This window comes from Drosophila serrata, unplaced genomic scaffold (assembly GCF_035046125.1).
Source record: "Drosophila serrata isolate PLE 108 unplaced genomic scaffold, ASM3504612v1 contig_30, whole genome shotgun sequence".
NCBI classification, from domain to species: domain Eukaryota; kingdom Metazoa; phylum Arthropoda; class Insecta; order Diptera; family Drosophilidae; genus Drosophila; species Drosophila serrata.
In genome coordinates this window covers 690618-716187 of record NW_028256928.1, presented here as the reverse complement: position 1 = coordinate 716187, position 25570 = coordinate 690618, and the positions used below count along the sequence as shown (strand labels likewise).

General features: G+C 36.5%; 2 protein-coding genes across 53 annotated transcripts in view; both read left to right on the top strand.

Annotated features, from left to right (window-relative positions):
• The window catches only part of gish (casein kinase I gish), a 37792-nt gene extending 24388 nt beyond the window's left edge, over positions 1-13404 (top strand). For 3 of the 50 annotated variants that reach the window (XM_086832686.1, XM_086832667.1, XM_086832745.1), the window contains 11 exons: positions 2204-2314; positions 3609-3775; positions 6367-6481; positions 6544-6812; positions 6903-7073; positions 7863-7940; positions 8333-8413; positions 8748-8819; positions 9601-9699; positions 11452-11558; positions 12323-13404. In XM_086832686.1, coding sequence (XP_086688812.1) covers positions 2204-2314; positions 3609-3775; positions 6367-6481; positions 6544-6812; positions 6903-7073; positions 7863-7940; positions 8333-8413; positions 8748-8819; positions 9601-9699; positions 11452-11558; positions 12323-12392 — 1340 coding nt within the window. In that variant the 3' untranslated portion in view covers positions 12393-13404. Of the gene's footprint in view, positions 1-2203; positions 2315-3608; positions 3776-5281; positions 5434-6366; positions 6482-6543; positions 6813-6902; positions 7074-7191; positions 7759-7862; positions 7941-8332; positions 8414-8747; positions 8820-9600; positions 9700-11451; positions 11559-12322 lie in introns of those variants that run through there. The other 47 variants (XM_086832705.1, XM_086832690.1, XM_086832692.1 and 44 more) reach the window with 29 other exon arrangements.
• Positions 13405-14815: 1411 nt separating this feature from the next.
• Dip-B (Dipeptidase B) lies at positions 14816-19412 on the top strand. Of its 3 annotated transcripts, none has more exons than XM_086832965.1 (6): positions 16177-16336; positions 16393-16443; positions 16625-16752; positions 17608-17884; positions 17961-18059; positions 18119-19412. In XM_086832965.1, the coding sequence occupies exons 3-6, from the start codon at positions 16739-16741 to the stop codon at positions 19253-19255; spliced, it is 1527 nt and encodes a 508-aa protein (XP_086689091.1). In that variant the 5' UTR covers positions 16177-16336; positions 16393-16443; positions 16625-16738; the 3' UTR covers positions 19256-19412. The 3 variants fall into 3 exon arrangements, with proteins under 3 accessions (XP_020798641.1, XP_086689091.1, XP_086689098.1); XM_086832972.1 differs by having other exon boundaries at positions 16240-16336; positions 16377-16443; XM_020942982.2 differs by lacking the exon at positions 16393-16443 and having other exon boundaries at positions 14816-16336.
• The last annotated feature ends 6158 nt before the right edge of the window (positions 19413-25570 follow it).

Here is a 25570-nt window from a genome sequence, read left to right as displayed (position 1 = left end):
TGGGGCCTTCTAAGGAAAATGCTTTTGAGGGGGCAATTAAGGGGCCGTGGCTGCAAAGGGCGTTGTTAGCGGTTTTTCTGCATGTAATCAAAGTCATGCGGTGACTGTGCCAGTGTGTGTGTCTGTTGTGCCTGTGATGATGACTCCTATCAGCGCTCTAATGTTGTGTCTGTTGATAAGCAACATTCTGTATCATACAACCAACCAACCACCCACCCAACCCATACACACACAGCACACACACCACACCACACACATTCATTGGGTGAGGTTCGCTCACCGCTGCCTCTCCCATGACATAATTTCGCACATGAGCGAACCGCCGCCCGTCACTGTCTCTCCAAGTTCTGTCTGCTGCGTCTTCTTCGTCTGTGTTGCATCGTCACATCAAAAATGCAATTCTCAAATTATGTACAACCTTGTTCCCAATTCCATTTCCGAAAGATTTGCCCGATTTTCACGATTTCCACGATTTAATTGAGTTTTGGAATGAATATAAGAGGATAACTTAAAAATGCAGGATAAATATGAAAATGGAAAGTCTATTAAAAGTTATAATTTCTGTTTTAAACATGACTTAAAATGAAAGAAATACATATAAGGAGATGATTAAGAACAATTTTTTTTATAGGGAAGACTATTGTTTAGCTAACTTTGGTTATACCCGTAAAAGATAAGGCTATGGATTTGAGGATCAATTCGATATGCAGCTTAAAAACATAACTAAGCAATGAAAATAGTATTTATTAATTAAAAAATATAATGATTTAAATTGAAGTTCAACTAAATATATTCAATAATATATTCAACGTATATTGTTATACCTTTACAGGGTATTATAATTTCAAAGAGAAGCTCAGAACACAATGAAGGAGTCATTTCCGACCCTATAAACCATATATATTCTTGATCAGCATCAAAAGCACAATCGATCTAGCCATGTCCGGTCAAAAAATAATTTTTTTACATTTTTCCGAAAATTTAAAATTTTATAAGGGGTTACATCATTAAAATTGCCAAAATTTGACAACAAATTGAATTTTTTAAATTTGAAAACTGAGTATCCAGCTTTGTTAATCTACTAAAAACTAGCATAGAACAGCTTTCTGAATTAAAATTAATGATTTTTTGGCTTAGTTATGAGTTTTTTTAAACTATGATTTTTCGAAAAAATGGTCCGTTTTTATACCTTTTTGCAGGTTTTTATGATTTTAGTCAAAAACTGGCAATAGCATCAACAAACGCAGTACGCAGATTTGTTAGAGCAATAAAAACTAGCACAGAAAAGCTTTCCGAATTAAAATTAATGCTATTTCGGCCTAATTATGATGTCACAAAAACTTTGTTTTTTCAAAGAAAAATGGTCTGTTTTTATACCTTTTTGAAGAATATAATTTAAGTCAGAAGCTTAAAATGCAATAAAGGAATCATTTCCATCCCTATAAAGCCTAATTATTCTTGATCAGCATCAAAAGCCAAATCGATCTGGCTATGTCCAGCTAAAATTAATTTTTTTCAAAATTTTGAAAATTGTATAAGGGGTTACATCGTTAAAATTGTTAAAAATTTGACAAAAAATGTAGGGTTATAAATTTTAAAACTTTGTAGGCAGATTTGTTAGACTATAAAAGCTAGCATGAAAATGCTTTTCCAATTGAAAATATTACTTTTTTTGGCTTGGTTGTGATACTTAAAAAATAAAGTATCGATTTAATATACCTATGTTTTTTTAGGCATTGCTAACTTCAAGGGTATACAAACTTCGGCTACTCGAAGTGAACTTCATCTCTTCTTTCACATAAAAATTGCAATTAAGTGATGGTGTTGAGAACAAGGGGGAGGCGTGTCTTTTTGGCCAAGTTCTCACCAACTTTCTTCTTATTCCCATTTGGCTAGGTCGTCGCATGTGTTGCTTTGGTGGTGTTGGTGTTGGTGGAAGTGGAGGTGGGCGTAATGGGCGTGGCACTGCCGAGAACAATAGTGCGGCAGGTAAAGGCGTCGAATGATGCATGCAAATCGCGCAATAGTCTTGAGCATGAAAACAAAAAAATACCTGTGTGCGTGCCAGTGTCTGTCTCTTCTTCTCTTAATGAACGTTTACTTTTTGACATTGCAGATTAAATTTGAATTGAATTTGAATTGTGTTCTATTTGAAGTTTATTGCTAATTTACTAATATGTATTTTTCCTTTCTTCTTTTGCAGGCAAAAATCTTTACAACAATGAACATGTAGCAATAAAAATGGAGCCTATGAAGTCAAAGGCTCCGCAACTACACTTAGAGTATAGGTTTTATAAACTATTAGGATCACATGGTATGTAAACAATTGATTTATTGAAACTATAAAAACCCCTCTTTATCTCTACAATCCAACCCCAACGTTAACTCTTCCAATGCTGTCGTGCCCTTTTAACTCTTACTAACTTATGATTCACTTACAAATTACTAATCAAAGACCCCCGCCCCCAAAATAGTTCTGATTAAGTTCAGATTTTGCGAGGAGAATCCTTGATTCAAATCTATTCTCTGTTCCAGTCCTTACCTCACTCTCTCTTACTCTTTCTCTCTATAGACCCAAATCTAATTTCTTACTAACCAAAAACTTACTCAAAAGTAAAAAAGTTTTGCACCGTTACCACCACTTGATTAGTTCCATACGTAAATGAATGTATTTATTATTTTTCAATAACACTTTTTTGGTACCTCAGCAATGTTCACATACACTGCGAGGAATGAATACGACGAAAAGAAAAACATGAATAGATTTTCTCAAGCATATTTTCGAAGGTCGGTCGGTGCGTGAAGTGAAATTTGAAAAATAAAAATAAGAATAAAAAGAAAAAAAAAAACTGTATAAACACCACTACTTCTTGTATATTGTAATGTTTGCAGTTGAGCGGCTGTTATACTGTTATACCTGCCAATGTAAAAAACAGCTCGAATATCACTTTACCGCTAAATCTTTAATCCATTTTCTAGATATATATATATATATTAATGTATATATATATAAATCGATTTCTGAACTATTCCTACTCTTACAACTTTCAGTTAAATATATATATTTTTTTTTTTGTTTTTTTTTTTTATCATATTTTGTATTGTTTCATATTGCCTATTCTGATATGTTGGTTTTATAAATATATTGCTCTCTGTTCCTCCATATTTCATCAACTGCTACAACAACGATAACAACTATAACACCAAATACAAATATCAACAACAAATGTTTGCAATGAATTTTTTGAAAAACCAAAAACCGTTGAATTGAAATTTGAAACCCAACTCCGATCATCATGTGCTTTCTATCTATATACATATATATATTTATTATCCCGTGCCTGCTGCAATCAACCAAATCCGAAAACCATCTTTTGAAACTGAACTGAATCGAACCGACAAAACCTACAAAACAACCGATCAACCGTTGCATAAAAATGCATTGTGATGACATGTCGCCTATAATAATTATAATGATCCAAACCCTCACTCACCAATCAATCCCCACCATTATATTGGACCTGCAAATCGAAATCGAAATCGGAATTGGAAATGCGCCATCGAAATCTCAATCGCAATATCATTATTATCGAAAATTGAAAATGCAGCCGATAACGCCCCAGATGGCATACCACGCATTTATCATTTGGGCACTTGCGGTGGCCGTTATAATGCCATGGTTTTAGAGTTATTGGGATTATCATTAGAAGATCTCTTCAATATTTGCGCCCGTAAATTTTCACTTAAGACTGTATTGATGATAGCGAAACAACTTGTAAGTGTGGCATCCTCTCCAGTATTGGAAAACACCAAATTGTATTTTGTTTCTCGAACCTAAAGTGTCTCAACGGCTAAAAGCTAGGGTTTCTTTATTGTTTTCCTGATTTAGTTTGATTTAACAAATACAACAAAAAAAATAGTTTGAAACTCTAAGTAATCACGCAATGAACGTTAGTCAAGTTTTTAGTTTAATGTAGATAAATATATATTGAAAATGTTATTAGTAGATGTATTAAAGTCAGCATACTTTTTTTTATCTTTTGGTTGTAGCTTCCAAAAAAAAAATTTTCTAACCACAAAAGCAAGCCCCCAAAAAGCATGTAAACAAAGCGTCGTATATAGAACTTTATATAAGGCATATAAAATAAATTCTTCCTTGTACATAATACCGATAGCAAATACTCTCCTTCTATATTGTACTTTCAACTAAGAAAACAACTGCAACAAAGCATTTTATATAACAGTTTCGTTGTTATACTTAACCATTCTTCAGTTGACGTTCTCTACTTCACTTTTGTTTCCGTTTATCAAACTTACTTTTCTTTTGTATACGCTCTCCTTTCTTTTGACAAATCAAGTATACAATGTATATAACTTAACCAAAAATATATACTAACACAGAACCAAGAGATCTATTCAAGTCTCCTTATACGAAATTTTTGAAGTACTCTACAAACTGTTATACACACTACACACGCATAACAAAACAAAGGACAAAACAACTACTTTAGCTTTAAGCCTAGCTGTAAGCACACACACATACAACTGTTATACACAAAAGGCGGCACCTGCCACAACTTCCACTGGTTAGGAGGAGGGGATCTATGTATAATAGAAGTTCAGAGAAGGAGGAGGAGAGGATGGGTTGGTAGGTGAGTTCCTGTCTCCAGTGTGGTCGTCCAGCAGGCTTTTCCTTGTGTATATGCTTCGAGAATCTCTATTTTTGTTGTTCTTGTTGTGTTTAGCACAGTTACCCGATTATGTTATATTATATATTTTCGCTCGCTCTCTGTCAAAATGAAAGGTGGTAATATCGTAAGACGCGCTACACTAACCTCCAAACCATGAGCCGTATCTCCATTGCTCTCCACACATCACTTTCCCAGTCTGTGTCTCTGTATCTCTCCTCTACTCGTTCCCGACCCTTCAAGAAAAATAGAAGTACAGCAAAAAACAAAAAATTATATAGCTAAGAAAAAAACAATGCAAATTGAATTTTTTTTTCTATTTTGTATCTCTCATCTTTCTTTCTTCTCTCTCTCTCTCTTTCTCATCTCTTTTATCTCGCGCTCACGAATTTTTGCATAAATACAACAAAAACAACATCAAATAAACAACGAATCGAACTACTCTCTCTTGTACGCTGTCCAACACTCGATTAAATAATAAACACTACTCGCTCGCTTCCTCCAAACAAAATTCCATGTCAACCCAACCAACTACCAACCGATAAACAATCGACCAATTACTTGAATCTATCAATCGTTCGATCAATCGATAGCAGAGGGTGTACCAGAAGTATATTACTTCGGCCCTTGCGGCAAATACAATGCTCTTGTTATGGAGTTGCTTGGTCCATCACTTGAAGATTTATTCGATATTTGCGGCAGACGTTTCACTCTGAAGAGCGTACTACTGATAGCTATACAATTAGTAAGTACAACCACTAAAAATCCACCACAAAAAACAAAAAGTAAAACAACCAATGCTGCAAATAAATAAAAAACAAAACAACAACAACAGAAATATGCAATCAGCTAAGTTTCCTTTAAGCACCCGCATAACTCTGCACATAATCACATTCACAACACTGGTAGCCGAGATCGAAATTAACCAACACTAGCACTAAGGACAAAAACCAAAAACACCTTTTATTTGTTTTGGCTTGTTTGTGGGTTTTGGGGCGTGGTGTGTATATAAATAAATGTGTGTGTGTGTATTTTTTTATATTAGGACAGCTTGGTTAAAAATTAGTTTTTACTTTATAACTTTTAATTTTTTTATTTTGATTTTCATCACTAACCGGAAGCAATAAGGTCGATGCCGCCTGTCTTTCCTTCTCTCGACTCTCTCCGACTCACTCTATCTCTCATTATTATTGCAGACGCCTGGTTGAGGTTTAATTTGTTTAATTAAGTTTTAAGTTTAATTAGTTTCTTATTCTGTTTTAGTTTGCAATACATTTTGAGGTGTCATTAGCAGCGCTTATTTAGGAACAATAGTTTGTAATCAATTCCACAAATCCAAAAACATAACGTTCATTGTAATGAAATATAAATTTGCATGTACACATCACTTTGGTAGTTTAATCTAGATATTCCTGAGTTATTTTCAATTTTGATTTATCAGCGAAATCAATCGATATATAAATAATTGATTATTCGATGCCATCAAACAAAATATCTAATACAGCTAGTTGAGACACTACAGAAAAAAGAAATGTGAAATATTTAATTTGAAGTCAAAAGAGCATTCCATAAATGTTTTAATAATAAAAAACAATTTATTGAATGCTCTGCTTTGTAATTAAAGAAACATACTAATATATTTCTCCTTCTTCCCTCCAACAACAATATGAAAATGTAGCTCCACCGGATCGAATATGTTCATAGTCGGCACTTAATATATAGGGATGTTAAACCAGAGAACTTTCTCATTGGCAGAACGTCAACAAAACGTGAAAAAATTATACATATAATTGGTAAGTCTAATGATCATTTAAAGTATTGAATTAAACTTAACTAAACTGTTTATTTATTTCAGATTTCGGTTTGGCCAAAGAATACATTGATTTAGATACAAATAGGCATATACCATATCGGGAGCATAAGTCCCTAACTGGAACGGCACGTTATATGTCAATCAACACGCATATGGGGCGTGAACAGTCGCGTCGAGACGATCTGGAGGCATTGGGTCATATGTTTATGTACTTCTTAAGAGGTTCACTGCCGTGGCAAGGCCTGAAGGCTGATACACTCAAGGAGAGATATCAAAAAATCGGTGATACGAAACGAGCAACGCCCATCGAGGTGAACAAATCTATATGCCACAAAATATTCCCACCTAAATGTGGTTAATCCAATTGAATTGTAAACTAATTATATTTTTTCCCACATCAGGTGCTTTGCGACGGACATCCTGAAGAGTTTGCGACATATTTGCGTTACGTACGGCGGTTAGACTTTTTCGAAACTCCCGATTATGATTTCCTGCGAAGACTGTTTCAAGACTTATTCGATCGTAAGGGATATACCGACGAGGGCGAGTTCGACTGGACAGGGAAGACTATGGTGAGCTTCTCTTAGCAATCCCATCTCCATTTAAACGACACTAATCTTAAGACACTAAAAAGAGACACTAACGTTGCCATAGCCGAATTCTAAAACCTAACCCTAACCTATTTTATAGGAGACATAGACATATGAGCAAGTTCTTATAGTTATATAGAGAAATAATATCCGTTCCAGTAACATATAACCTCGAAGCACTTTGAAATTAACAATCATCATTTAACTCTAAAATCATTTTGAATGATGGAAAGCATCTTCGAGCATGACAAAAACGGAGCCACATTACTAGCACCACCACCAACCACCACCGAGGGCACCGCCGCCGTCGCCAGCGTCAACTAAAAACCATTGCGAATGATACGAATCAATTAACACAAGTGAATGCAATGTTGTGGCACTATCAGTTGATATTACGACCAGTGTAATCTATCATTATATCATGGCTGGATCATTGTTGTATCGCCATCGGTTGCCATAGAGTCGCCGCTGCTGCATAGAAGACGGGGCACTGTTAGTTGCAAGTTCCATTCATGTTGCCTGCCCCATGGCATTATGTTATATTCCTCCAATTTTAATGACTTGAATATATATTTTTTATAACGTGCCCCACACCACCAGCAACATAGTTAGGCACATCAATTAAAGAGCAAACTAAAAAAGCAGCAAATCAGTAAAACCCCAAAAATATGAAATGTGTGTGTTTTTTTTTTTACACTTTCTCTGAACAAAACAAAACAAACAAAACATTTTGTCATCGATATTGAAGGTTTTCTATGTTTTGAATTTAAGACAAAGGAACAGCTGGATCAAATGAAGGTCATAAAGAATGCGCCCCCATCGCATTTGGCCAAAAATAAGTCAGACAAGGTATTAAAAGCATAAAGGATATAGATGCGATCCTTAATCAGTGTTGCCTAGCCATGTATGATGCTCGAACGCTCGTTCAGTGTTGGTAAATGCTTATTTACAGTGTGTAAGCTCGTTGCTTTAGGTGGTTAAGCTAGCGTATGTTAAGCAAGAATTTAATTAAACTAAACTAACTTAAGCAATCAAAATTGATGCCATTTTTAACAGCACTTCTCTTCTCTCCTTGATCTCTTTTCTCTTTTTTCGGTTGTCAACACCGTTTCATGTGCGTGTAACTCTCTATCTCTGTGTGTGTGTAATAAACAAAACTACTGCATCATCTATATATAAACATGTGTAATCAAAAAAACAAACAAAAATAAATGCATTCACATCACTACTGACACAAACAGTCAACGCCCGTCGGATCTCTGCAAACTGGCCATGAAGTCATCATTTCACCAAATAAAGATCGTCATAATGTTACGGCTAAGGTAAAGTATACAATATGCAATGATTAACTAGCACAGTCCGAAAAGGGGAAACAATTTGTTACTTTCTCTCTCTATATATATATATTTTATCACTGACAAAAACCTAACTTGATTACGTTTTTAATAATGGTTATAAGACAAAACAACAATTATCCTTGTTTCAACTTAGCTTTAGCAAACTTTATTCTCTTTTTGGTTACTCAGTTCCTTTCTTCTAACATTCGTTCTTAACTGCTCTTCTTTCTCTACTTATTATGCTCAACGCTTTTGTTTTGATCCAACTCTCTTCTCCCTCATCCACACAAAACTTTGCTATATAAAACTTATTATATAGGATGTTTCTTATTTTGATTTTGATGACGATATTGATAATGAGAATGAGAACGAAGAATATATAATACTTCAGGTTAGACGTTGTAGACTTGAAAAATATCTCTGTACTGGTTAGTGTGAACTAAAATGCTCTTCTATTACTCTCCGCACTCGTACTCTTGAGACTGGTCTTAGGATAATCGCTAGGATCAATAATAGTTGGGCTCTCTCTAGAAATATTTTTGATTTCTTTTAATTTTATTTGCTTTTCGAAATGATATATATACTGCACTTGTTTTCTCAAGTTGATACTTGTAGGGGCTTAAATAATCTAACAACTGTACAGTGCGCTTGTGAATCAATCGGTTGATGGGAATTGTAGAGATATTTAATATAATATTAACTTGATCTGAAGATCTGCGCTCCTAAGCCTGCCGTTCGTTCGTTGATTATACTTTTCATTTTGTTGTCTGGCTTTATGTGTCTACCGTATGGATTAAGAGTATGTTTTTGGTTCTTTTGTAGCACACTCCTCCTGACTTGCTTTAGTTTTATTTAGACTTTTTCACACCACACACACAACCTACCTAAATTAAATACACTCGCATATAATATTAGAGCTGACTATCTCTTTGTTGTACAGAATTAAACTAAACAAAAAAAAAGAAAAACTTTTTAAAATTGAAAATTAATTATTGATAAACTTGCATAAATCCGTTTCCAACCATTGCTCGCTCGCAAACCGAACCGAACTGTACCCAATCGATAAAAAAATATATACGAATCGAAAAAACCAACTGCCCAAAATCCTTCACCACCACTTCAACCACCACCACACCACCCGTACCGTTCCGTACCGTACCGCCCAACCACAGACAAATGCCAAAGGAGGTGTTGCTGCGTGGCCTGATGTGCCCAAACCGGGGGCAACACTGGGCAATCTAACGCCAGCCGATCGGCATGGTTCAGTGCAGGTAAGTTTGCTGCAACAACCGGCCAGTGTTGTACAACAGTATTTCTTTTCTTATCCTTCCGTTTCCGTCTCCATCTGCGTTCCGTTTAATTCTGTTTTGTCGCTCGCTCGCTCGCTCTCTCTCCCTTGTATACTCAGTCTTTCAGTCAGTAATTGTACATAAAACATCAGTGAAAATTTGGAAAATCTGCTCCTGGCCGAGACATGACCAAAAAATATTATAAAAGCAACACATTCGTACTCGCCTCATTTCGTTATTATTGAACTGTATTGTTCGATTGTGAATTTGTACATAAATGCGTATATATATATATATATATTTTATCTCCTATAATTATTACAACGAACCATTATCTATCGCAGACTGTTATATTTTTGGCCTTTTCAATTCTAATGTTTTCACTTGATTTACTCTACATTAGCTCAACAAGGTACTGAACAATCTCTCTGCTCCCAGCGTGTGTTATTCCTACTCCTCTCCACTATAGTTTAATCCACATCCGTTCGGTTTGATTTGTTCCTTCTTCAACACGTTTCGTTCGTTCTCTTTTTTGGGTATTTCTCCTCGGATCTTCCTTTTTTCATTTTTTTGACATAGCGTTTTCCTTCGATAGTAGTAGTAAGATAAACTATTGAGGATCCATTTAAAAATTAACAAAAACTATTCCATGCATGACAAAGAAGAAATGTAGAATATTTCAATTTTTCTGCACGGTTCCGAATGCATGCCTACGTAACTCGTGTCCCATTAACCAACACTGGTCTAGCCGCAACTGTACTTGACTGCATGCCATACACACATCCTTAGAGATGCATGGATCACCTTCACACAAACACACTAATTCAGTCATAGACTTAAGTAGAAACTATAAGAAATTTGAGAATTCGGCTCGAGGAACTCCATTTACCATGAAGCGACACCATTGGCATGCGTTTTAAGTCGAAGCGATTGATTCTGATGCATCGTCGAAGCAAATTCGAAACCAAAACCCCAAACTTATTACAGAGATTGCCTGAAGATTCGAGCTCGGATGACGATAGCCCCTTTGATGCTTACTACGAGAAAAGTGACCACGATGACGACCCTAAGAAATAAGACACCAAAAACCAACCAACCTAACACCACAACTCTTCTACTCTTCTACCCAAATATAACAGCTTTACCTTCTAAAAACGAAATTATCCTTCGATCTAAACAAAAGCGGGGTACTATTATTTTCTTTTTCGTTTTACAACACTAGCGAGAGGTATTTGCGATATTAAGTGTGCGTCCCGAGTCCTTTAAAACATTTATGTTTGTGTCTGTGTGTGATTTGTAAGCGAGTCCTGTGTGTTCCAGGCAATCTCTGTACTAGGTTGAGTTCAAGGTTCGAATTTATATCCAAAATTTGTCATTCGATTTGATTTTGATTTGATTTTTATAGAGACCTGAAAAAATATAGTCCTTGTGTAAAACAGTTTCGTTCTATGTAATGTCCAATCAATAGTTTTAGTTGTCTCAAACCGTATTTTAACAGATTGGTTCATTTTTGATTAGTGAAGGCCAAAGCGTCCTACTATGTTTAATCACAACTTAATCTGCTGTACATGTACATATACATTATATATATCTTTTTAAATATATACATATGTATGTATTCGTACTATATATATATGTTTAGTGCAAATGTTTAAAGGAAAGTGGAGACTGATAATAATAACAACTACAATTTAATGCATCGTTCTCCTCTGTTCTGTATCATCTCGTTTACAGGTTGTGAGTTCGACGAATGGCGAACTAAATCCGGACGATCCCACGGCCGGACACTCAAACACGCCCATCACACAGCAGCCGGAAGTCGAAGTGGTCGATGAAACAAAGTATGTGTGTTGCTTAAGCGGTCAAAATTAATCAATATATCGATACTTGGATTAACCTTTTAGTGGTTTTAAGGACTAATCTATGGGAGATTGTAAATAATAAAGATAATAGGAATTTCTTATAGTAATATTATTAATATTTATTTATTATATTATTAATACTTAGCACAGGCCAAAGTTAGGATCCTTTTACTATTTGTATGACTAAAAAACAATTAATTCTTTTATTAGTAATGTGAAATGGAATTGTCTAAAAGCAAAGGTATTTTTTGGATGTTTAAAATAATTTAAAATTGATCAGATAAGTGACATTGTAAATATCATTAGCTGGAAAGGGATTTAAAGGTTACTTTTGTTATACAAAATTGAATGTTTTAATGCCTGAATAGATTGCTATAAAGCAGAATAAAGAACTTAACGATGTTTTAATAGAAAGGTTTAAATATGTTTTGAGAAAATTTTAGAATAGTTTATAGAATAGATTTGTAAAATATAAACTTTGATATAGATAGTTGGATATATCGATACATTGATTAACAAGATCCTAAAGATATTTGGTGACTTTTTTGTTGCTTTGACGTTTTTAATGCGCAACTTCCGTTTTTCCGTTCTCTCTTTCTCTCTCTCTCTCTCTCAACCCCCTGGCCACTGTCCACTCACTCCGTAATCCGTACCCGTAATCCGTTACCCGTTACCCCCTATCCAATACCCGTATCCGTATCCGTATCCATCTCGTTTCTGTCCCCTTGGTTAACTGTCTCCAGTGGTTCCTTATATTCCAGATGTTGTTGTTTCTTTAAACGAAAGAAGAAGAAATCGACGCGCCAGAAATGACTAGACGGTGTACAATGTAGTCCAGAACGCGAGGCAGTCACCCTGCTGCGCGCCACTTCACATTCAAACTCACGGGATAGCGTATTGAATAATCCGAGTCAGGATTATATCCAGCAGGCAACGTCGCAGCACACGTTGCGTTATCCTCCATCCGCGTCGATGCTGACGCCAACACCAACTACAAACACACCGACACTTCCGTTGTAATTTATACAAAAATATAAAACATTAAAAAAAAACCAACAAAAACACCCGATACAGCAGCAGCTAAAAAACAAAAACTAAAAAAAAAAAAATACAAACAAACATAAAAAATAAAAACAAAAACACAGAATCCAACAAGAAAACAAAAGAGAATGGTAAACATTAAATACACTAAAAGAAAAAAACAACAAGAACAGTAAACGAAACAAACAAAATGAAACAATTTTTGATTAATAATTATTGTAATGATTGTATTTTATTATTATTTTTATTATTTACCAATTTTGCGTTTATTATATAAATTATTATAATTATTAATTATATTATTATTAATTAATGCTATTATAAATAAAAAGAAAAACAAAATTCAAAAGTAAATCAAAGCGACTAGCAAGCCAGCAAAGAATCACTCACAACCCAGGCAGCTCAGCTCACAGCTCCTCCTTGCAAAGGGAAGGGAACAAGGAACAAGGAAGACATAGCTCCCCTCAGAGAAAAGATCCTAGAACCTATACCTATACCTAATACCTATACCATACAACAATGCCCCTCAGAAACCAATTGCTCTTAACTGATGGAAACTTAAAGAACACAAAACGAAAACACTTAAAGCATATTTATATATAAAACATATATATATTAAAACAAAAAAATGAGACGAAAACAAAACTAGTGCAGCATCATTAAATGAGAGAAGTGAAAGTGGAGAGGAAGCAAAAGATCATATTTATACGCAAAACCAACAAAAACTTGTAAATTATAAAGAAACCGAAAAGAAAGCAAAAATAAACTTCATTTTTGAAAACTATTCAACTAACGATATATGTATGCAACTTACGCGTATTACGTGTATATCAGAATATATATACATATATATATATAACTATATATAATGTCCCTGTATGCCTTCTCCCGTTGTGGCAGCTGCCCCGCAGGACATGGCTACCACCAACAGCTGCTCCTAACCCGGAATCACCTTGGTTTAGCTATGTTTTGGATGCACTTTTCTAATGCTAATTGTACATATTAAAAAATATACAACCAAAACACGCCCACAAGTATTTTGATATATATACACACATACACAAGTCTATTGTACTATTGTCGGAAGAATCAAAAAGATAAATAATGTAGAGTTCCCGTAGTCGAATTCGATTTTTTAAATTTAGTTTTTTTGTTGAATCATTTGTTTGCTAGGTAAATTTTTGTTTTTTAATGTGCGTGGTGTTAGCGGAATATATATATATATGTATATTTGTCGGGTTTCCGCACAGATCAATCACTCGGATAGGTAAAAACTAAATGTACTGAGACATTTCTTTTTGATATTACGTGATATGAGTACTAAACTAACTAAGGAAGAGATGCCTGCAGCCACGAATTCCCCAAAATTTCTTCCTTTTCGAATAGCAGACACAGCAAACACTCTTACACATCCCCGGACTCTGAACGAATTTGTTTTCCTCTAAACACACACACACATAAACTAACCATTAAACGTGAGAAGTAAAGATAAATCAGTAAATCGTATGGGGAATAAATATATATAACAATAAAAGTATATATATATATATATTTTAAACAAATTTTTTATACTAATTACAAATATACATACACCATTAACAAACAAACCAAAATAGCGTTAACTTTACAAGAACAAGGAAAACTTAATGTGTTTTTTGCAATCTTTCTAGCCTAAAAAAAATAAAAAATTACCAACCAAAAAAAAAAAAAAAGATTCAAATTCTACATGAAATATAACATTGCATATGAAATTAACCCAGATTTCTTGTATAGTTAAATAAAAATCATTTGTATTATACATAAAATATTAAAAATTAGCAAACAAAATACGCTAAATAAATATATATATATATTTCTCGGAGGAAAAAATACGAGTAAAAAAAAAAACAGAAAAGAAAAACCGACAAAACCGCACTAGTTTATATTTATATTATATACATAACTAAAGTAAAATATAACAAATTATACATACATTATGTACTTTAAATGTTGATAAACCAAAACAGAACACACAACATAGCGCATGCATTGCATTGATTTATATATTCAAGAAAGGAAATTTACATATTTGCGACACAAGAGACAACAACAAAAATCGGAGGAAGCGTATAACGGTTGGCAGAGCAAGCAGTGCGCACGCAGGCCTTTTGCTACTTGCAGGTAAAGCAGTTAACATTGTTAACTGCGGCAAAGCAGTTTTAAAACAAAACAAAAAAAATCGAAACAACTTAATTCTATAATAGAGCCGATATAGGAAAAAAAAAACAATATAGACCGGGAAGCGGTGGATACAATATGCAAAACATATTTTCCACTTTTGGTTGAGACGGCGAAACAAATATGAAATAACAACAGAAAATATTGTGTAAAAAAATGATTTATTATTAATTTATAAGTATGACAGAAAACAGCAACAACAAAAACGATGTAAGCAAAACGAGGAGAAAACAACCAACAAAAAATATTAAAAGAATAAAAAAAAACAAGAAAAATTAAAACCAAAATAAATGAGAAATTACAAAAAAAAAAATTGGGTTTTTGTTTACATTGAAACTATATTGACTAATTAAGCAAATTAATCGTAATTTATACTAAAAAAATTACCTTCTTGATCGATCTAACAAATGATTCCCCATTTCAGTTATTAATATTGTCATAAATTTTCAATAATTTGAATTATTTTTACATTTCCAGGGTGCTAAAACTAAAGTTAGAATATTTTTACCCAGTGAAGGATTCATTTCCGACCCTATAAATTATATATATTCATGATCAGCATCGAGTCGATCTAGCCATGTCAGGTCAAAAAATAAAATTTTCGAAATTTTTTTTCAAAACTTATAAAAAAAACATAAAGGGTTACATTGTTAAAATGTAAAAAAATTTAAATTATGAATTGACTATGTATATTTATTATTCTAATAGCAGAGTTTTCTAAATCGAAATGAATGATTTTTTGGTTAGTTAGGAGTATTTTAAATTTTGATTTGTCGAATAAAAATGTCTTACAAAATTGTGTTGATAAATATTGCTTAAAAGAATGCGAATATGCGAAGCTTACTTGTGATCGATTTCCGATCCTATAATTTAATTACTTTAGCTTCCTTATGTTTCTTTACCACAACTAACCTTTTATACCATTTATACCATTTATGCTACTTATGACCCTTATGACAGTTATAAAAATAATTGCTGCAAAATTCACCAGGTGGTGAATAATTTGTGTAGAATATTTCAAATGATCAACTTTACACGAGTAAATATTACACAAATACATTTTACATTTTACGCCAGACACTTGTATACTACACATTTTACACCGATAAGATTTTTACTAGAGGAAAATTTATAAAAGTGAAATTTTCCCTATAAATTTCTTGCAAAAAGATTAACGTCCAAATCTTGTGAGTATTTTGTGTGGTTTTTAATGTTAATAATTATATTATTACTAAACTGTTTTTAGCTTTACAGCACTCTTCAGAGGATTAACAAAGAGTGATGTTCGAAAGCTAACTATAGCCTTACTGGCAATTGGCAACGCGGGCAAATGGCCAACAGCTGGTCTCCGGCATTTGAAAGCTTCCCACATGCCGGCTGGTCTGGACTGAACAGCCTTTGTTTTCACGATTTTGGCACCAACTACCAACTGCATCCATCGCGGACGTGACTGGCAAGAGGAAACCAGAACCTAATCAGCTAAAATCCCAGCCGGCGACGTGAGTAGACTTTGCCTTTGTTTGTTTATTGCTGTCAAAGTATATCCGAGTTCTAGCGTTACACTTGCGATCATACAGGCGATGAATAATCGTTCGTGCAATCTCTGGTATTGTCCAATTAACAATTAACAAAAGCCCCTGGGTGCCGTTGCCATTGGATGTAGTATAAAAAGCTTGGTCACCCAAGCCAGAGCATTGCAAATAATACTCGCTCGGCGCTACAGAGAGTGTTTTCAGTTTTATCAGTGGTGTTTCTTATCGCCAGCCGCCACCCGCTTTCTGTTCCAGATCCCGCGCCCGCTACCGACTTTCCAAAATTCCAGTTTCCAGTTGCAGCAGCGCTTTTGTTTCCAGTTCAGTGACGCCCCATCTGCCGATCGACCAAGTCGCATCCAAGTCATCATGGGTATCGAAAAGTGAGTACCGAGTATTGAGTACTAAGTACCAAGAGAAGACTACTCCCCATTTAGAGGGTGTGTTGTTAAATTTATTGAGAGGGCTTAGTTAATCTAGCCACGCTTAGCGACCGATTCTAATGGCCACGAGAAAAGCTCTCAGACTTTCGCCATTTTTTACAATTGGGGTTAAGTAAATAGCATCTAGCTATAAACGTTTTTAAAATAATTTCGCAATTTTAAATTACTAATATAAAATCGTAAAAACATGGGGAGGAAAATTTAAAATTTCATAAATTCCAACTCTAAATTATTGAATAAAATTTCTTCAAAAAGAAATTCTTTAATATCCTGGCAGTGTTATTATTTTCTATTCTATTTTCTATTCTTTAAATATATATATTTTTATAGAGTTAAATATACCTAATCTTATCCAAATTTAAGTTTAGATCGTGGCATCTATAAAGTTATTTATGTTACAAGTATTTTTTGTACTCTTTCCCGTTAATGTTATTATTTTGACCACAGTTGCTGCCTTCTAAATTGGGCAATTGGTTTATGATTAGCACAATCATTATCAAACTCTTATCATAATTTTTTATTGCACTTATAGTTAAGATTATCTCAGCGCCAGCAAAGTATTAGGACATGGGCTTATTGATAATATTCTTGGGAAGGGATTTCATGAAATATTGCAAATGAAATAGAATAATGTTCTTAGTGTTATTTCATCAGTTCATAAAAAACGTTTAGCGACGTGATATAAATACAATGCATTTAACCATTACGTGCCAGTGCTATTGTTGACACTTAAGTAAATGCTTCTCAATTGAGTAATTGAATTCTATAACAACTATATTGTGCACTTTGTTCCAGAATGCTTCCCTGTACTCTACGTCTGAACAAGTTGATGAGCCGCACAGGCAGCGATTGTCTGTGCATCATCGATCGTGAGGCTGTGCCCAATGAGCTGAAGGATACCTTCGAGCAGCATCGCTGCTTTGACAAGTCCTTTGACAGCAGCATCTCATGCTTTAAGGCACCCAATGTGGACCAACCGGTGGTCTACGCACCCGTTCCTGAGCTCACCGACTATGATGATGTGAGGAGCTACCAGGCGGCGGCCAAGAAGTCCATGCAGAAGGTGCTCAAGGTAAGTAATTTGAATAATGATTCATCTTTTAATGTAAAATATATATAAACATGATAATGTTCCTTTCCTTCCCCAGGCTGGTTTCCAGACTCCTTTACTGTATGTACCCAAGGTCAAGCGTTTCCCCCAAGCCGAACTATGCACCGTTCTTGGTGCTCTGGAGGAGCTCTATGTGGTAAGTATCAATTAGCTATCTATACCCTATTAAATAATTAATATAATCAATAACTTTAGCCCATTCAACTGCGTGAAGCTGGAGCTCCCAAGGATACCCGTGTGACCACGCTAAGTATTGAGATCGATGATCCCCAGGCGGATGAGATTCTCAAGGAAGCTCTAATCCTGGAGGCTGGTCGTTATGTGGCTCGTGACATTGGTGTCGGAGATCCGGAGCGCATGACCCCCATCCAAGTGGAAAAGTACATCAAACCCTTGTTCGACAAGCTGTCCGTGACTGTGATAAGTGATTTGAAGATCCTGCAAAAGGAATATCCACTTTTTGCGGCTGTTAACCGAGCAGCTGAAGCTGTCGAGCGTCACCGTGGTCGCATTATTTTCCTGGAATACAAGCCCCCAAAGCCGGCTAGGAAGACCCTGATGCTTGTGGGCAAGGGTGTGACCTATGACACCGGTGGTGCTGACATCAAGGCCGGTGGTGTGATGGCTGGTATGTCCCGGGACAAGTGTGGAGCAGCCGCTGCCGCTGGATTCATGCAGGTGGTCAATGAGCTCCAGCCGGACGATATCCATGTGGTGGCTGCCCTGTGCATGGTTCGCAATTCCGTTGGCGAGGAGTGCTATGTGGCCGATGAGATAATCACATCGCGAGCCGGGCTTCATGTAAGGATTGGCAACACCGATGCCGAGGGCAGGATGTGCATGACCGATGCCCTGTGCCGCATGAAGGAGATGGTTGTGGAAAAGAATCTGCCAGATCCACATATCTTTACCATTGCCACTTTGACGGGTCATGCCTTCATATCGGCTGGCGAGGGTCAATCGATCGCCATTGACAATAGTGTGGCCCATCGGGAGGATCATGCCAGGAGACTGCAGGCTGCTGGTCAGGCCTTTGGTGAACCCTTTGAGGTCTCAGTGCTGCGTCCCAGTGACTTTGCCTTCAATGCCGGCAGAGTAATTGGTGAGGATCTGGTTCAGGCCAATAATGCGCCATCGGTGAAGACACCTCGTGGCCACCAGGTGCCAGCAGCCTTTATGATCATGGCTTCCGGATTGGACAAGCATGGCTTGGACTCGAATATGCCAATCAAGTATACGCATATTGATATTGCCGGCAGTGCCGGTGAGCATCCAGCAATGCCCACAGCTGCCCCTCTGGTCGCTCTTGTCAAGACCCATTTGCAAAAGTAAAAGTTGTATCGAACTTTGGAATTATTTGTGGAGACCAACCACCATTTCAGAGACAACTATACGAGTACTTAGACACTTAAATGCATAGCTAACCAACAATATTATCCTTCTGTCCACTTGCAGCATCACTGGTCAAAATAAATGTATAATCATTGAAGATTTAACTGCCTTTTATACGTATTAAGATGCACCCTTTTAGGGTATTTTAATGTAATAAATAAAAAGATGTTTCCATTTTAAATATTTCTCAGTATCACTTGAAAAGATTTTTGGTTTATGATTTGTGATTGTGAAGTCTTTAAAGTTTTGTTTTTATTTGCGATTATAGATTTTAATGCCGCCTAAAGTTATGCATTGATTTTTTAAGTGTTTTATACTTTAATTTCAATAACAACAAACTACTTTGTGTAATTTGTTATCCCAGAACTAAATGATGTCCTAAACAACATGATTTTAGGAAGAGGTCTTGAAATCTATTTGAGGTTTATAAGTTCTTAACACAAAATACTTTTTGCAGTCCTTTTTAAATTACTGGAATATACATATGTATATTATAGTTATACAAAGTTACCTAAATTCAAAATATATTTATTTATATATTTTATATATATTTATTTTTTCCTTAATTTTTTGTACCTTCATTGTTTTGCATAATTGGCTAAGCGTATTGCATCTTTAGCTCTTTATGGTTATCTAAGGCTCTCTCTTTCTATCTCCCTGCCCAACTTCAGTCTCCTTTCCCTTTGTGCTTCCACCTTTTGCAGCGCCTTCTTCTTTTTCAGCTTGGCCCACAGCCTAGAACCCGTTAGTCGCTTCTTGGCCATGCTCTTTTTCTTTGTGCCGCCTTGCCTTGGGGGCCTCCAGATGGAGCTGAAGCTAGAGCCGAGGCCTGGAACTTGGCTCTGTTGGTTGGGGCCACTTGTCAGCTGTCGCATGTGTCGTGGTACCGTTATTGCCTGGCTTTGGAAACTCGGTCAAGAGTGTCTCATTCATGCTGTGATTGCATAATATACCGTTGCCTCTTGTTGGCCTTCTTCTGTTGCTGTTTTTTGCAGTGGCTTCTTGTTCTTGGCCATCTCCCCGATTCCCGATTCCCGATCCCGATCCCCAATCCCCGATCCCAAACTCGATGGCTTCCCTCCTCTTGGGTGCGCTTCCAGGTAATTTATTGGCTCGGGCCTCCACATTCGACAGTCACACTGTCCATTGGCCACCGCATTTGGTCATTTGGCCAAGTCGGTAGACTTTGGCTCTGACTCTGACCAGCGTCCTAACGGTACTCCTGTTATTGATGAACGTAAACGTCTCTTTCGCTGACTGCTCTTCCCATTTCGCCCCGTTAGTGTGAATTTATTGCCAAAGCGAGGCAGGAAAAAATAAAATTACAAAAAAAAAAGAACAAGAAATCGGGGAAGTATTCTGCTGTATTGGCCATTTAACGGGCCTCGAGCCAAGGCTTGACCTGATTATGGCAGGACTGGTTACCTGGCTTCCTGAAAGAAGCCGCTTTTTAAAGCCTATCGCTAAATCGATTTAGTTTTAAGTTGGTGTAATCGATTTGTAAGCAGTTTTGTTCGATAATTTTATCGAATTAAGGGATTAATTGGGATTAAGTAATACAAAATGTATTTATTAGTTGTTTAAATATGTATTTTTGTTCAATATAATTAGCCTATGAATTAAGGGTTGTCTACAGATAGTTGTTTGCTTGTAAATAAATTATATCATATTTAAAATTAAAGAAAAAGTTTGAGAATCTTTTTAAAAAGTTATATTAGAGATAAGTTACTTGAAGAGAGGATTTTCTTATTATTATTTATGCATACACATAAAAATTTAAATTACTTGAAGAACATTGTTTTATTTATGTGTTATTTATTATATTAACAGAAAGTATTAGAGAAAGCCTTGATATTCGCCATTAGTATAGTAATTTATTTGTAAAAACCTTTGAAAAATTACCTTAAATTAAGCAATTAATGTCTTTCTTGTTAATAGATTATTATATATATAGAAGGCTTTCGCAAAGCCCAAAGTACTGAGGTCAGCAAATACCTTTGCCTCACTCTATAAAAAGGAATCGAACCAAAACTTGTCTCATTTTTCAGGCATATAAATCCAATTCTTACTTGTATGTATTGATCTTGATTACTAATCTAAAGTCAATACATGCCTTGTCTTAACTACAAGTTAATCCCTACAGATTCCCATATCAATTCCTTTGAAAAAGGCATTAAATGAGATGAGGAAGACTGGCCTGGCCCCCCCAAAGTATGACATCAACAGCATAGACACAGTCACACGCTCAGTCACTGGCTCAATCGTAGGCTCAATCACTAGGCTCAATCACTGGCTCAGTCACAGGCATAGCAATGAGGAACAGCAATCCGGTATGGACAATCACCAAAACACCTTGTCAATTGGGCGCCTGTCTTTGGGAAGCAGACGAACTGGCTCCATATGTGTCCGCGTCGCACACAGTTGCTCCCCGATCCATAAATTCGCGAAAACAGCGAATGCAGAAACGGCAGCAACATCACCAGGAGTCTCCCCTCCCCCTTGGAGGAGACGAACGGGTGACGGGTGAGGGGCATTAATAATAGCAAACAACAGACAAGCAACACCAAATGAGGGGGGGCTGTGTTGATGCTTGTTGCAACTTGCAACTTGCAACTCTTGCACCGGCAGCAGCAGCAGCAGCAACAAACAACAGCCACAACAGCAACCACTTGGAGCAGCAAACGACAGAAATGATCTTAAATGAATGCGGAAGTTTTTCTTGGGGTTTCGTAACCAGCTACAGCTACAGCTACAGCAGCAGCAACTGCAGCAGCAACAGCAACAGCAGCAACAGCAACTGCAGCAGCAGCAGCAACAGCAGCAACAGCAACATCAGCGTTAGTAGCGCCAAAGAGGTCGTCGCAATTCCAGTGGCAGCTATGTTGCTACATTTATGTACATGTGTTTGAGACTACCAAGTACCAAGAGTCGGTATCGATGCCGTGAGCCCATAATCATAGATGCTGCCCGGCCTAGGTCGAAAGCGGCCCAATCCATGGACATATTAAAATTAATCCAATGATTGCAGCACCGACAGCCGCTTGAAAATTGTTAGCCAATTTTGGTAGCCGCCTTCGTTGGCCTCGCTTCAGTAAGCACGCCAAGCAGCAGCGTGTGAATCGGAAGCTGGACCAAAAGCCAGCTGCCAATAGTCATTTGATCCTGGCCCCAAAAGCTTAGCCAGTTTCCCATGTGTCCAATCAGATGGAATAAAGATATGACCATGCAGCAGCTGCTGACCGAGTGAAGTTCAAGGCTGTCCAGGATCCATATTGAATGTCCTGCAGTTGTTCGCTCATTCATTACCACCAAAATCTGTGTACGTGTGTGGGCCAACTTGAACAACGAAAAAAAAATTGTTATATATATCCTTGCCTGAGAACAGACAAATTTCTGCATAAACCCATAAATATCAAATTGATCTAAACGGGATATAAGCCAGAGGCGCCGGCGCCCCGAACTTGAAAATATCCAAAAAGGCTGACAAGTCACGTACCGAACACCTTTGACAACTCATAAATAAACGTTAAATTATGAACTTGTAACTGAATTTCCAAAAAAGAAAATTGAAATGTTTTTGCCACACCAAGAGATTTTCCTTTTGCCAGCAGCACAAACCGAAAAACGAAAGAAAATTCACAGACAAAATCGTTGGTAACCCGCAGCAAGCCAGCAAAAGGTACACAGGAACAATTTTTTGTTATCTCTTACAGATAAATATATTTTTAATCCGTGTTTTTAAATGCTAAAGTTGATACTTTACAATTTTATGTATTTTATGTGTAACAGTTTTTGATAAGATTAGGAAACTTCGAGGGAACAGCCAAGGAAACATCTTAAAAATGTTTAGACAAAGTTGAGAAGATATTTCAATTTTGTATCTAATACTTCCCTATAGAAGTTACTTCGCAAATTTATCATAGTATATAAAGGAAACTTATCCTTAATATTATCTTTTAAATTATATACATTTCTCCCATTTGAAATTGTGATAACCTTAAGTTTCAACATATTTTTCTCAGTGCTTAAAAAGGCCCCTCATAATCCATAATATTGTGTCATGTTCATGATCAACGCGGCCTCAGCCTTGGCTAGGAAAATGTGTGAGGCCGGCCCACACCTTGTTGGCTAAATTATTTGGAAAACTCCTCTAGACGGGCAAACGAAAGTAAAGAGAAAAAAAAAGATAGAAAGAAAGGCCCGAAAAACCAATGCCAAAAAAACCCGACAACCGAATTTCGACCCGCTCGCTAGCCGGCTAATGAAGTGGTAAAAAGGGGCTTGGAAAACTGCATGCCATTGCATTTGATGGTTGTTATTTGCTATTTGCTATTTGGTGTTTGGTGTTGCTGCCACCAACGCCGTTTCGCTTGATGTTGCACTGTTTGCCGCAGTGTTGCAGTTGTGCCGCCGCTGAGTCGAGCGTAGTTGGTTTGCCATTTTTATGGCCTCTTTGGGTAAAATGTTAACAGAAACTATGCCGGGGGCGGGGAGGTAAAAATTATGAATTTTTACTTTCACCGCATGTGGCAAATTCAGGTTTGCCAGCAGGCTTGAACTTGAGGCAAAGGAAAAGGCAGCAACAGCAGCGGGAGTTGTCAAGGCCAAAGGTCGCAAAGAAAAGGTGTGGTCGAGCAGATGAACGAGTCAGATACGGGATATTATCATGTCCTTAAATTTGGAGATGCAAAATCATGATTAAAGGTGACACATATTATTGAAAAGGATTTATATTTGTCTGAGGATCTTTCGAGATAATTACTATTTTGAAATTTTGCTTTAAATGAGATAAGTTTAATAAGAAATGTTGAAGGAGTATATTATTTTAAATAAGTATTATAGAATATAATATACTAAAGAGTTAAAAAATTATAAAAAATTCGATATATTAAAAACTAATTAATATAATAAATATAATATTATTATAACTTATATTATTTTAGTCAGAAGCTTATGAAGCATTGTGAAGGAGTCATTTCCGACCCTATAAATCATATATTTATCTTGATCAGCGTCGTCAGGAGAGTCGATCTAGCCATCTCGGGAGGAAAATAAAATGTTACCAATTTGTTCAACATTTTATAAGGTGTTCAAATTTTCAAAAATTTATAAAAATTGTACTTTTTTTTTTGGCTGAGTTATGATAATTGTAACACTTTAATTTACCCAGAAAATTGTAATATAAAAATATCGAGAAATATCGATTCAAAGAATAAGAATACTTTAAGCTTAGTTATGATCGATTTCCGATAAAATCAATTGCAAACTGCAATCTTATATAACCTTCCAATTCCCAAAGTTAGTTGTCTTTTTGTTTTTATAAATAATTTATTAATAATATTTAATAAAATGAAATTTCCCCCAGTGTGCCTCACACAGATCCTGCTTCAAGACACAACACCGTGGCAGCCGGGTCATAATTGATTGCTGCAACAAATATTTTTACGATCAGGGCCCGACGAAATCACTTTGGTGAAGCGAGCGCGAAGCTGGCCATCCAATTTGCTTTTAATCTAGCCAGATGAAGATGTCCGCAGCGATGGGATTAACACGCCGCAAAAGATACAGATACAACACAAACACACACACACACACACCAAGCATACCCACACTCACAGACTCGGCCGGCCAATGTGTAACTTGCAACATTTCCGCATTTCGGCCTAGAGAGCGGACAGGAGAGCAGCATTTACTCTTAAGCCCTCTTAAGCTACACCGATAGGTGTGTACTCTTAAGCCCCCCCCCCCTACTTCCCGTTCGCTCGAAAGAGTAAAGCGTTGGCCCAAAAGGTTTGAGCCGGGTTCGGTTTCGGCCTCGTTCGAGCTTCGGCTGCTGCTGCTGCTGCTCCGATCATGGGGCAATACGTCACAAGGGTGAACGTACTCGCGGATGTTAGTGGGTCACTATTTGTACGGTCAACGAACCTTTGCCCGCTTGTAAATACAACAAAAGAAAAAGCCAGCGACTGCGGCTGCTTCTTCTTCTTCTTCTGGCCAACAACTTGCTTTCTTTCTTAACTTTTCTCACACACACAGAGCGTGGAGCGGCGATGCGATGCGACGCAACGGGGAGATGACTCTCGTCTTGACTGACTCGACTGGTTGACTTGCAGTCGTAATTTACTTGGGCTATAGGTTGATCGTCAACATCAGAGCGGCCTCAACACACCGAAAGAAAATGCATATTTAAGAGTTAAGATCATAAATCTGATGGCTTTCTCAATGCGAGCGATAATGCTTTTGGACTGAATAATG